The 14,347-nt window shown below is 40.2% G+C and overlaps 1 protein-coding gene across 13 annotated transcripts in view; it reads right to left on the bottom strand.

The window, feature by feature from the left end:
• Positions 1-11,951, bottom strand: part of SLC25A14 (solute carrier family 25 member 14) — a 34,643-nt gene extending 22,692 nt beyond the window's left edge. For 2 of the 13 annotated variants that reach the window (XR_012429806.1, XM_045383264.2), the window contains exons 1-6: positions 11,874-11,951; positions 11,497-11,743; positions 6,582-6,675; positions 5,168-5,315; positions 2,495-2,589; positions 821-906 (exon numbers count right to left, since the gene is read on the bottom strand). Coding sequence is in view for 10 of the 13 variants with exons in the window: in XM_045383264.2 (XP_045239199.1) it covers positions 821-906; positions 2,495-2,589; positions 5,168-5,315; positions 6,582-6,675; positions 11,497-11,571 (498 nt within the window). In the remaining 3 variants the exon portion in view is untranslated. Of the gene's footprint in view, positions 1-820; positions 907-1,986; positions 2,075-2,195; positions 2,289-2,494; positions 2,590-5,167; positions 5,316-5,939; positions 6,105-6,581; positions 6,676-11,496; positions 11,747-11,873 lie in introns of those variants that run through there. The other 11 variants (XM_074028962.1, XM_074028966.1, XM_074028963.1 and 8 more) reach the window with 11 other exon arrangements.
• Between the last annotated feature and the right edge of the window lie 2,396 nt (positions 11,952-14,347).

Raw genomic sequence — 14,347 nt, 5'->3', positions numbered from 1 at the left:
AATGTTTCAGTCTGTGACTTGATAAAACCTTAAAGAAATCCAATTATACTCTTAATAAGTCAGCACCACCAACCTATACTGTTCTAGTTCTGAATTCAGAATATTCCAATACAGTCCAAAATATACCATTTTAAAGCCAAATCTAACCCTTAATAGAAATATTAATAAAACAGGAAAAGACAGAAGCATGACAGACTTAAGGTACCCAAATTAGTTATTAAAGTAAGCTTCTCCAAAAACTATATTTCAATTTACCCCTCTGTTTGGCATCCTAGATTATACCACAGGTCAACATACCATACCAAGATTTAGAATAGGCAGGGACATGCCTTTCTTTTGTAAAACTGAGTAAGGGCTATTATGTACAGATTCATTCTTGGACCAATTTTAAGATGGAGTACAAATGGATGTGAGAGATCTGGAAATTGATTCCTATAAAACTGCATAGCCCTTGGAAAGAACCTACAGGGCCTTGCATACCCCAGTGTGAGGACCAGTGGATTAATGCATATCGTAATAAACTGACTGCCATTTATTGAGCATCTACTACACCAAGTACAATGATAGGCAGTATGTGTATGTATATATATATATATATATATATATATATATATATATATATATATATAATCGCTAATCCTTTACAACTCTATGTTATAAACACTGTATTATCTTTGTTTTTCAAATGATGAAATTGAGGCTTAATGCAGTTAACTGATTTGCCCAAGGTTCTACAGCTGGCAAGTGACACAGCGAGAATCTGAACCCAAATCTGACTCAAAGTTTATGCTCCTTTCAAATCACACTGTGTCTCTCTTACCTTTAGAACATCGGTGGGATTGGCTATAGTGGAAGATATCACTCCTGACACTACCCCACAGATCATATTAATTAAAAGAGTTTCATCTGTGAAAAGGAAAAGAAAAAGAAAGGTCTGCTTGTATTAGGTACCAGTTTGAGAACACAGTACTGACCTACTGGAGAAAGGGAAACTTGGTTAGAGAGATGACTTTAGAAATGAACCAAAATGCTTAGGAAAATAAAGAAACTCAAATATTTCTACATCTCAATTCAGTGCTAAAATATGTTAAAACTTGTAAAATATAAATCATTTCTAAAAACATCATTATTTCGGCCGGGCGCAGTGGCTCACACCTGTAATCCCAGCACTTTGGGAGGCTGAGGTGGGTGGATCACAAGGTCAGGAGTTCGAGACCATCCTGGCTAACACGGTGAAACCCCGTCTCTACTAAAAAATACAAAAAGTTAGCCAGGTGTGGTGGCGGGCGCCTGTCGTCCCAGCTACTTGGGAGGCTGAGGCAGGAGAATGGCGTGAATCCGGGAGGCGGAGCTTGCAGTGAGCCAAGATGGTGCCACTGAACTCTAGGCTGAGCAACAGAGCAAGACTCTGTCTCAAAAAAAAAATCATTATTTCTAAAGGACACTGGCTGGAACACGTCCTTTTCTTCTTCATAACTATCAATATCCCACACACGAATTCAGAAGGTGGTATTTCCCCTTTGATCTTTTCAAACATCTAACATGCTTTTTAAGTATTTTTCTGGGTAATCGTCAACTCTAAAGATTCGGGAACTGAATGTTAAAAGAGAAAGTCTTCTGTCTAATACAAAAAACTTATCTGAATATTAATTTTGATAGGCCTGAGATCTCTCCTAGCCTCTGTTAATTTACAAAAGATTTCTGTAGTCAAATATGAAAAAACAATCATTTAGAACTAAATCTCCTCAGCAAGAAAAAAGAACAAAGAAACCAAAGAGCACATTGTTCTATAGTGAAATTCAATCTTTACCGCTCCTTCACACCATGAAGACCCCACAAATAGAAACTAAATAAACCCAAGTGAAGAATCTATGAAAGAAAAGCATTTCAGAAAGAGGTGGAAGAGAACCCTTCACGATCCCCCAAAAAAGGCTTCAGAAAAAGTTGATTTTAGGACAATAAAGTGATTCAAAGGACATTACTAACCGAAAGGCTTTCCAGCTGTCCCCAAACATCCAACAGCCCCAGGCCTGTGGTAAAATAACCATTTAGTGTAGTATCATGATGGAAAATGCTACAGCAGCAAACAGACATATGATAATGCTGAATATTCGTAAGGTAGTCATAAGTACATCAGAATTTAGAAAGTAGCCTAATAAAAGCTTATCAAAATTGCCAGCTAGAAAATGCCTTACAGTTGAAGTCCTCTTATTGATGAAGATAGCATTAATTTTCTGGACAAGATTGTTCCATGTTTCTTTTGGGATGATCACGTGCCTTGTTTGTTGCTAGGAAAAGGGACAAAATTTGAAGAAAAGGTCTCTCTAACTCGTATATCACCTCTGCAAAGATTTATTCCAAGTTAGAACAAGCTCACTTTGTCTTTGCAGTGACTCTCCTGTATTCTCAGGCACCTCATGACCAACACTTCTCACTAAGCATGATTTCAACAATCCCTTTGAGTATCACCTCAAAAGAGGGTGAGTATACTGACCTTCTAAACGTTCTACAAATAAGCGCTTCAAGCTTTGGTAAATCCCAATTTTAATGGTGCCATATGATGCTTGTCTTAGCAATGCAGGAGCAATTCTGCAAAAAAAAAAAAAAAAAAAAAAAAAAAGTAAAAAAGTTATTCTCAACATGTATTTGCAGATTATACATATCTACACAGCCTACTTATTTGCACTACCCATCTCATTCCACCCAACAACAGCAGAATATGATTTTTCTTCAAGCACTCATGAAACACTCACCAAGAAACTCAACATTCTCGATCATAAAACCAACCTCAACACATTTTAAAGAACTGAAATCATATACAATATGTTATCTGAAGATAATGGAATCAAACCAGAAATCAATAAGAAAAATCCTCAAACATTTAGAAATTAAACAACATACTTCTAAACAATCTATTGGTCAGACCAAGTGTCTGTCAAAGGAAACTTTTTAAATTCACAGGTCTAAATGACAACAAAATTCAACCTACTAAAATTTATGAGATGCAGCCAAAGCAGTGCTGAGGGAAATTTATAGCATGAAAAGCTTAAATTAAAAAAAAAAAAAGGGAGGGGGGAGTCTGAAATCAATAATCTATGCTCCTACCTCAAGAAACTAGAAAAAGAAGAGCAAAATAAACCCAAAGCAAGCAAAAGGAAGAAAATAATAAAAAGCACAAGTCAATGAAATTGAAAATAGGAAAATAGAGAAAAATCAATGAAACAAAAAGTTGGCTCTTTAAAAAAAACCAACAAAATTGATAAACCTCTAGCAAGACTGACAAACATAAAAAGAAGATGCAAATAAAAAATGAAACGGGGACTAGCACTACAATCCCTGTAGCCATTAAAAGGACAATAAGAGTATGGTATAAACAACTTTATACTCATAAATTCAACACCTTAGAAGAAATGGACAAATTCCTTGAAAACCACAAGCTACCAAAACTCAACTAGATAAAACAGATAATCTGAATAACACTCATACCCACTTCAATGCACTCAATGTTTGTACCATCCCCAAATCAAGATCTTAAAATCCTAACCCCCAATATGATGGTAATAGGAGGTGATTAGGTCATGAGGGTAAAGCCCTCATGAATAGGATTTGTGCCCTTATAAAAGGGATCCCAGAGAACTCCCTCACTCTCTTTCTGCCATGTGAGGATACAATGAGAAGTCTTGGCAGTCTGCAACCCAGAAAAGAGACCTCAGCAGAACCTGACCATACTGGCGCCCTGATCTCAGATTTCCTGCCTCCAGAGCTGTGAGAAATAAATTCTGGTTGTTTACAAGTCACCCAGTCTATGGTATTTTGTTATAGCACCCCAAACTATGATAACCTTAAAGAATTTGCATTCTGAATTTAGATGCTCGCCAAAAAGAAATATTCAGCCCCAGATAATTTCACTGGGGAATTCTACAAAACATTTAAAATTAACACCAAGTTACACAGTTCTTTCCAGAAAACAGAAGAGGGAATGCTTCCCAACTTATTTTGCCTAGTATTACCCTGATACCAAAACCAGACAAAAACAGTACAAAAAAGGAAAACCACAGACTAATGTCTCTCATGAACTTAGATGCAAAACTCCGTAAGAAAATATTGGTAAATTGAATCCAGCAATGTATAAAAAGAATTATACATCATTACTCACCTGATAAAGATTTTTTTTTAAAAATCAACCTCTACTTCCTAACAGTTGCAGATACGTCTTTAATCATATCAACAAGGAGGCACTAGAGCCAAACTTCCACCCTATTTAAGTTCTCCTTTAAACTGGAGACATTCTCATTCATACCTCCTTTGGGATTCTTCCAAATTGCAGAACTATACTGTAGGAGGTATAAATAGAAAGACAGCAGCAGCTCAAATGGTTAGGATTTTTAAATGATGACTAAATATGCATATTTTGACTTTATTCCTTGCTATCAGAAAAGAAAATATCTTGTGATTATACATGCTGATGAAAGAACAAGGTGAAACAGATGATCCACAAATCAGGATGGTGGATCATCTTCAGGATGCTTCAGGATATACTACTTGATTTTTCCCCCAAGAAAATTACCTTTTAAATTAAGTCTAACATAGTTTAACGATGTAACATAGTTTAACGATAACACTGATATCTATTCTCTGAGTAATAAACCGGTAGCCTAGACGCAGGAGTGGCCTAGGAAACTGGCAACAGATGAACGACAAACTAGACAGTAAACCACAAATGGCTAATCAAAAGGTGATGATAAAGATGGGTCTCCCTCTCTCTCATTATGCACTTTCTGTTTAAACTGCAAGGATAATATTTTTTTCAAAAAGGATAATTTTAAAGGAAGTCAGAATTTGCCAACTCAGGAGGGATATCACAAAAAGATATATAATTAATTGGTGCTGTTTTTAACAGTGGCTATTATGACTCTCGGGAAATCCGCAGAAAGTCTATGCTGCAACGACATATCCATTTTAAAATGTTATTATCACTTATAGCCAAATGAACACAAAATCCAAAGCTCAAGACTTATAAGGAGGAGAAATATAAACTGGCATATCAATACTGAATTACAAGTTGAAATAGTGACTATGAAACAGACACAAACTATCAGACAGCTGAAAACTACGGCTTCTTTAAAAAGCATTTCTGTTAATGATATAAGGAAAGAATCAGTCTTACCCTGAATAGAGAGCCAATACACCTTCCTCTTTACAGATGCGAAACAGTGCGTGGAACATCCCTCTATATTTTATCTCTTTGAAACGGGCGTCAATGCTTTGGCCTTGAACCTGAAGTCGTGTTTTGGTAAGGTCCACAGGGAAAGTCCCTATAAAGGAACACTCATTTATAAGTATGTCCAAAGAATCACAGTTAAGTTGTTGCTAAATGTAAGCCAAGGACAATATTTGAATCCTAAGACAAAGTCCTTTTTAATAACACATAGAAGAGCTCTAGTAGAATACCACTGTCAGAGGACATGAGTTGCATGTGGTAAGTGAAATGCATTATACTATACATAGGCAGCACCAACTGACCCACAATATACTTCAAACTGTAATATGATAAAATGCTTTAAGATTGCCCTATTATAAATGCAAAATAATTAAATGTTGTTTTTTATTTCATCTGTAACGTTCAATCTGGCATTTATCAGTCTCCCTCCTGCCCCTTCCCACCCCAAGTGTCCCCACCGCTGTGTCTCATAAAATCTCCCCAAATTTTCACAAAGATAGGAAAGCATGGGATTGCTGCTCCAGATGCTCTTATATAGTGCTACAAAGTTTTGTGGGGTTTTTCTTTTATCTGTTTACAAGAAACAAATAGTCCCCTAATATTATGAAAGATAATGGCAAAGCCCTATTTGGTTCTCCTCATCCTGGTCCCTTAGGTAATTCAGGACTAATACCAGCAGAGTGTTTGGGGGGAAATTTTCTTTAACCAAACCTCTTACATCAACAAACAGAAGTGGTCATCACATTGACAAAATATATTTCAGGGTGTAAAACTAACAAGATGATTAGGTAGCTCTGGTCACTGATGACCCGAATATCACAACACCACAGGATATGCCAAGAACGTCAGTAGTCATTCATGAATAGTTTAGAAAAGAGAATATCTGGAAGATGAAAAAACAACAATCTAAAAATATTTCAAAATTAAAATCATGTAGAAGAGACTCTTGTTTGATCTTGTGAGTATATTTTCTTCTAAAATAGGACAGAGGTTTGAAAAAAAGGACTTTCAGTACAAATAAACTTATAAACAATTTAGCATAAAAGACTATTAATACAGAAATATAGCAAAAACCCTTAAGACATATCAACTTCCTCTATATATTCATGTATTTTACTTAAGCCTAGCAAATTAACAGATCACTAAACTACCAAAAAAGCTTTCCTTAGTTTGACTTTTCTTAACTCATCTGCCATAATATTAGTAGTACTTTCCCCGAAATATTACTTCATGGCTTTGAGACAATTTTCAAAATAACGTGAGCTTCTTATTTTTTATCTGGCTTTCACCAAAAATAACCATCACCATAAGCTACCATCTATACCATATAATGCAGATTTGTCCTTTCTCGCATTCTTACCAAACTCAGCCACGATAGAGGCAAGGCCGCCATATACAAAGGGTTTCCAATTCAGACCAGACATCTCATGACTTACAGTGGTACTTTTCTGGTGCTAAAAATAAACACAAATCAGAACAAGGCACAAGAGTGAGGAGCATTTGTTAGCATCCGATCATATAATTTAGATAAACAAAATTGGCAAATAAAACAGAGGTAGAGGAAAAACTCCACTAAGTGGAATGACACAAAATAGGGGATCCTGTTTTATGTGCTGGATGATCATGAGTTTGTTCTTTACTGACATTTTGTAGGGGTAGGCGTGTGATTCACTCAGAGATCAACCTGTGCCCTTCATTCTCTTCAGTTTCTTTAATGTTATATTTGTCCCCTCCCAGAGAAGAGGCTTCAGTCCATCCAGCACACCCAACTTTGACATTCAACTAGATAATTACAAATGAAGGAACCCGGAATTCAAATTATGTAGGCTGAGGCATCTCATAAAAGCAGTTTATGGTATTCAGTTAGCTTGATTCAGGTACAAAGCACAGGCTTACACTACTACCCTCTCATATTCTTAGCCCTCCTATCTCTCCACTATAGGGTTTCTAGCTATATATAACTTTGTTCCCCCAACCAGGCCCAGGCTGAGCTAAGAACCTTTACACCTTCCTTCTAGCCCCGAAAGGAAAGATAGCAAAATGCTGTCTCTCTTCCCTCTGACATTTAACGTACATCCATCTAGTGGATCTCGTTTGCCTTCCTCTTGGCCTTTTAAAACACACACATACAAATACTGTTCTTCTTTTATGTTCTAGTTATTTAACGATGTATTCTGCTCCCAGCCTCCCTTTTCTCCTTCCCTATCCCACCCCCGTTAGACCTGTCATCGTCAGTCTTTTCAGCTTTACTCTCTTTTTATGCCACTTTCAGCTTGTTCTCTCTTGGATTTTATTTTTTTCCACAGCTCTGGCCTCTAGGTTTTGCAAATTTTAGCATGTATTAGAATCATCCAGAAGGCCTATTAAAACATAGATTGTTGGGCCTCTCCCCCAGAGTTTCTGATTGGTGGTGTGGCCCTGAGAATTTGCAAGATCCCAAATAACGCTGATGCTTCCACACTTAAGAACTGCTCTAGGCATTGCCTACTAAATCCTGGTTCACCTGAAAGTAGTATCTGTTCTTAGCATGGACTCTCAGATTTCTTTCAAATATTCCTTTTTCAGAGCTTCATAGTATGTATACTTCTGAATTTCAAAAGCAACTTCCAAGTGGTTTATGGTCAGGAATGCAGACTCCTGAAGTCAGACTGTTAAAATTTAAATGCTAACTCCAGATTCATTTCCTGACTCCACCACTTACTAGTTCTGTGACCTTGGGCAAGTTATTTAATCTCTCTATGTCTCCACTTTCTGAACTGTAAAATGGAACTAACAATAAAAACTATATCATAGGGTTGTTGTGAAAATTAAATATCAAAAACACCTTGAAAAGTGCCTGGCACGCAGTTCGATAATTGTTAGTTAACTATCATTATTACATTTTTAAAACTTTAAGTACCCAAATTTACATCTTAACAGATATTACTTGCTACCCACCCCTCCCTCCTATTGCCCAATCTGGGGTTAGCAGCTATGAGTCACAGTATCCCTTTAAACGTTTTGCTTTGCTTCCACATAAGGAATTCTCTGTAACTAAGCAAAATACAATTTTCCAGAGAAGATAGCAAACATGCTGATTAAATGTTCTAGTTACAGGCCACAAAAATCATTATGGAGTCTTCCTTTCAAGCATAGTACATATAGAGTCTGGGATAGATAACCCTTTTGGGGGAAAGTTGTTGAAAAGAATTCTAATGAGCAAAGCAGGAATAGCCACTTCAAATATCAATTGCAGCTGGAAATAAGAGTCTTGAAGACTAAATACTACCTTATCACCATTTCTAGCTATGCCCGCATTTTCCGATTAGAATTGATAGTAAAATATGACACATATAGTGAGAGTAGAGATGGAAAAGCAAGACCATGGCATATCCCCTCTTTGAGTTTGTGAGGAAAAAATTAACTCTCCATTCACAAATTTAGAGATTGCCCCAAATAGTCTTAAAGGTTTCAGACAGCTACTTTTACATAAAGTTGTCTCTCCAAAGCTTTCTCTTTACAACTTTTTTCAATTCTTTGTATTACAGAGAAAGCCTCTATCGGAACTTTACAACCTGCTACCAGCCCCTTAATAAAGAAAATGTGCTCAGCGTTCAGGGAGCGATGATGAATCAGTGAAAGGCAGGGAGCAGGGAGGACATGGCAGGAAGATGAAAGACCAGTTGCTGAATCTTTCGACAGCCCAGTGGTTCCCTAATGAAGTTCCCACAATTCTAAGGTGAAATGAAAAAAATAAGGGCATTTAGTGCTTTTTTTTTTTCAGCTAAATGTATTTAATTTAGGGACTGTCTATTATTAACAGATCACATTCTTCTTATGCCTGGAGCATAGGCTAACTAGCCTGTATTTGTGTACGCTCCCCACACTTTCATTTACATTTTACTGGCCCATGAAATCCAAAAATCTGGGGACCACAGGCAAAACCCACCATTGCCACAATCACTACTTCCCTACCCCCATCTGATAGTAAAATCTCTTTCACTCCAATGTTAGGAAAAAATCTTATGAAGAAATCCTGGATCATCTTTGATTAGATCTGTTTTTAGACACTCCCTCCTCATATTGAGCCAAAAGTCTGTCTTCCTCTAATTCGTACCCAGTCTTTGGACAAATGCATTCTTTTTTCCCTAGGCAAGCCCTTCAAATATTTAAAGACAGCTATGATGTTCTCTTACATCTTATGTTTCTCAAGCTAAATATCCATGATCTTTCTCTTCATTCGACACATTATACTTCAATTACTAGAGCTTAAACTTGCACTCACTTTTTTGGGAGCCACATCACACTATCAAATCATTAAACTGTCAGCTGAAACCTCCAAGTCTTTTACATAAAGTTGTCTACATGCATGCATGTTGTGTCACACCTATTCTACAGGTGTGCAATATTTTTTGAACCTTCTTTTATCCCTTCTATATCTTAATCTCAGGCATAAAAATAATGACTAGGATGAGGGTCAACTTCAAGATGTCCAATGTTATTTCCTCTCTTAACTAAGTAAGATCCCCGAGGGAAGATACTATATCTCACAGTACTTTTTTTTAACCCCCATTATAGCTTGCATAGAATTGAGTACACATCCATTCAATACTTAGTTGGTTTTGCAGTGTGACGTCCTTTACCTATGTATGCAGCCTGTATATAAAACATTGCAGGGGAAACCAGGAAGGTAACTTGCTGGACCTGACCAATGCTACACACCCTGTGTATGACACTATCTTGATCCCCAGATATTCTCTGCCTATGAACCCTGTTCCCTTGCTTTTGTTGCAAGGAATTACTTACGTAAAATACCCCCAAGCCCTCTAAAAATTATTGTAACTTGTAGGGGCTAACCCCAGATATGGGTAAAAGTAGTCATATCTAAGGTAAAATAAAAATATAGTACCCTAAATATTTTTACTGTATAAAGAAACCAATGAAAATTGTCTTCAAAATGCCAACATTTATTCTGAAGATCTGACTTCGGAGAATTTGATAGACTAATGAGTGAAAGTAAGAATGTCCTACAATACAAGTTACATTGCCCTATACTACTCCCAAGATCTGGTCGGGAAACTCTGGGTGCCTTTCCTGCTTTCTCCTTTAAGAAAGACTAGAAATTAGAGATTCTCAGATCCAGAAGGTAACAATGGAGAGCCAAGCAGATATTTATCGAAGGCGTGCTAAATGCCCAAACCTGCAATGCACTTTGGGTATAATCATGTTTGAAAAACACAGATATTCGTTCTAGAACCAAAACAATATTTACCATTCAACCTATCTTTCCTGAATAACCAATGAGATGGGACAGGGGAAAAAGTACAAAATACAGTACTTGCCTTTCAAGAGCTTATAATCTGGTGAAAGAAATCAAAGTAGTTCGCTAGAGAAAAATTAAGTGCTAAACTGTGTAGTACAAACTTTAAGAGCAAGAGGAGCATAGAAAAGACTACAACCAGCATGGGCTTGACTAATTTGAAAATTGCGGAGGTGAGAGAACCTAAACTGAACCTTGAGAGATGGTAGGTACAACCTGGTTAGGTGCAGGTAAGGGAGAGAGGCAGGGAAGAGACAGAATGAACAGAAACACAAATGTGAGAACAAGCACAGCATGTAGAAGCAGGCATCAGTATGGTTTGTGCTAAGAAGAAAGGAACCTAACTGGAACAGAGAATTCCCTTGTTGACTGAAACACTATCAGACAAGAAGTGTGATAAGGAGCATGTTATGTTGAAAGGCTTGAAACCAAGGGGTGGGGGTGGGGGGCGTAAGAGGGGGCTGCATGTTTTGCTTATGTGTGTGCATTTAACAGAGAAGTGACTTGAGGAAATCCACATTTTAGCCTATTAGGGCTGCAGCAAACACAGTGGATTACATTACAAACGGGAGAGGCAGGGAGACTAGCTTAGGATGGTGCAAAGTACAGCAGACAAAGATGCTTGTTGGCACTAAGGTTAGAGATAGACTTCCCCAATGAAGACACAAAGAACTCGATGATGTAGGGAATGAAGACGAGGGAAGAGTTCATGATAACATTAAGCATCTCTAGCCTGGGGGGAGGGAAACAACAACAACAAGGAATCACTGACAGGAAACTATAAATGTCCCTGCTGTTATCTTGTCTGAGAAACTAATTCATGTTGATAACAGCTGTCATGCCAATCAAGTAACTGAACTGCATTTTAATAGATGCCTTCAATGCCTTGACCTCAGGAGTGACAGGGGGTAGAAACCGAAGGGGAGCATCTTTCAATAGCATCCCTCACACTAATACAATGGAGGTGTTTGCTTACTCCGCTTACAATCACGGCCGCCGTTGCAAACTTCACCCTTAGAAAAATTAGGATTATTCCGGGAAAGATACCCATTCACCCTCTGGGTAGCAGGATCTTGCCAGTTCCTCAGCTGTCAGAGCGAGCTCGTGGAGAGAAGGGAGGCGCCTGAAGGAGGCAGCCTCCCAGGGGGGTCGAGGAAGCAGGGTTCAATCGAAGAAGTAAAACCACCGATGCCAGAAGAGTGAAAGACAGGGAAGGGACTCAGCTGAGGGGAGAGAGAGACCAGAGGACCGTTAAGCCCTTCCCAGGTCGGGAACCAGGCCAGCCCGGCCCCACGCGGCCTGGCGCGGCCCAGCCCCGCTCCCCAGCCTGGAAGTCCAGGAGCTCCCCCTCACCTGCTCGGGCTCAATCGGACGACTGGGAAGCTGAGGCTCCCACAGTCGGAAACGCCACTGCAGCGCCAACCCGGAAGCATTGAAATCAACGGAAGTAACCAAGGCGTTGCTTCGGCAACGGCGGCGCAACCATTTCAACTCCGCCCCTTCCCAACCTGAAAACAAAGGCGCGAAATAAAAGGCGGAAGCGGCAGGGGTCTAAAGGCGAGGGTCAGAACCATTGTGGGCGCAGAGGCCTAGAGGGGCAACTGGACTTGCGGGAGGTGGAGGCAGGGCACCTAAGGCGTGAGAATTTGGCAGCTTCCCCAGTTAACGTGCTCGCCGGAGAGGAAAGAGGTGTCGCCTCGTCACCGCCAAACCCACCCACCTAGCGCGTGGAAGGACTAGAAAAGGAAGGGGCCTCTCCCCGGTATCAGGGCTTTCGGAGTTGGGCAAGGGGAGTGGTGGGCGTGGTGCCCTGCGAGCGCAGTAGGAAAAAGGCGGCAACGTGGAGCTGCTGGGACAAAGGCTTCAAAACAAAAGTAGGAAAATGAGACATATGGGTGAGCCGAATTTAGTGAGGTGCCTGGGCTCAATAAGAAAATAAAGGTCAAGGCCAGGCGCGGTGGCTCACGCCTGTAATCCCAACACTTTGAGGGTCCGGGCGCATCACTTGATGCCAGGAGTTTGAGACCAGCCTCACCAACATGATGAAATCCCGTCTCTACTAAAAATGCAAAAAAATTAGCTGGGTGTGGTGGCACGCACCTGTGGTCCCAGCTACTCGGGAGGCTGAGGCAGGAGAATCACTTGAACCCCGGAGGTGGAGGTTGCAGTGAGCTGAGATCATGCCACTGCACTCTAGCCTGGGTGACAGAGCAAGACTCCATCAAAGAAAGGAGAGAAAGAGAGAGAGAGAAAGGAAGGGGGAGAGAGAGAGAGAAAGGGAGGGAGAGGAAGGGAGGGAGAATGAACGCGAAAGCACCTACTGGACGTCAGACATTAACGAGTGAAAAGTTACGGTCAGGCCCCTTACTTGAAGCTCTTGCTTTAATCAGAAACTTCACTTAAGAAAGAGCAAGTTGGATACCAAAAAGGGGACCATAAAAAGCTAAACGGATAAGGCAGAAAAACATCAACAGGGGAAATCCCAGTTAATCCAAACCTCATAATCTGCCAGCAGATGACAAGAGTCCAACCCCCAGCTTCCGACTCTGGCCCCTATGGCTGCTGGAAGGGGACACCGCAAAGCCCCCTGGGTGATTCAGTTAGCCAACGGGCTATGACGTCCGATTTTTGAGCCCCTTAACAACGTTCCCTAATCACGTGAGAGTACGCAATAGTAGGGTTTATTGCTTCTGTGCTATAAGGAAAAGTCAGTGCAAGGCATTTGGCCCTATATGGTTATTTGTTGAATGAATAAATATTTGGAACTGTGTTCTTCCAAAAGGATATTTCTCATTTTAGTTCACCTTGTTTTATTTTGCTGCGTTTTTTTGTTTGTTTGTTTCTTTTTGGACAGAGTGGCACTCTGTGGTCCAGGCTGGAGTGCAGTGGTGCGATCTCGGCTCACTGCAACCTCCGCCTCCCAGGTTCAAGCGATTCTCCTGCCTCAGCCTCCTGAGTAGCTGAGATGACAGGTGCCTGCTACCACACCCAGCTAAATTTTGTATTTTTAGTAGAGATGGGGTTTCGCCATGTTGGCCATGCTGATCGCAAACTCCTGGCCTCAGGTGATCCACCCGCCTTGGTCCCTCAAAGTGCTGGGATTACAGGCGTGAGCCACCGAGCCCGGCCTATGTTTTTGTTTGTTTTGTTTTCCATTTAAAAATTTCTTCAGGCAGCACACATGATCATAATATTAGCTGACATTGTGGAGTACCTACCATGTACCAAGGGTGGTGCTAAGAGCTTTTTGTGTTCCTAACTACCAGATAAGACAGGTACTATTATTTTCCCCCTTTGACGGTTGAGAACACTGAGGCCATAAAAGGTTAGGAGAGTAATTTAGTAAATGACAGAGCTGGAATTGCTCTTAAGCACTATGCTATATTGCTCTCATCTATACTATAGTTGGGAAGCCGAGGCAGGAACATCGCTTGAGCCCAGGAGGTCGAGACCAGCCTGGGCAATATAAGGAAACACCCGCCTCTACCAAAAATTTAAAAATTAGCCATGACTGTAATCCCAGTTACTCCGGAGGATGAAGAGAATCACTTGAGACCGAGAGGTCGAGGCTGCAGTGAGCCGTGATCGCGCCACTGTGCTCCAGCCTCAAATTTTTTTTGGTGGGGTGCGGTAGCTCACGCCTGTAATTCCAGCACTTTGGGAGGCTGAGACGGGTGGATCACCTGAGGTCATGAGTTTGAGACCAGCCTGGCCAACATGGTAAAACCCCGTCTCTACTAAATATACAAAAATTAGCCAGGCGTGGTGGCACATGGCTGTGATCCCAGCTACTCGGGAAGCTGAGGCAGGAGAATCACTTGAACCTG

This window comes from Macaca fascicularis, chromosome X (assembly GCF_037993035.2).
Source record: "Macaca fascicularis isolate 582-1 chromosome X, T2T-MFA8v1.1".
NCBI lineage: Eukaryota > Metazoa > Chordata > Mammalia > Primates > Cercopithecidae > Macaca > Macaca fascicularis.
This window is presented reverse-complemented; position numbering and strand designations above follow the sequence as displayed.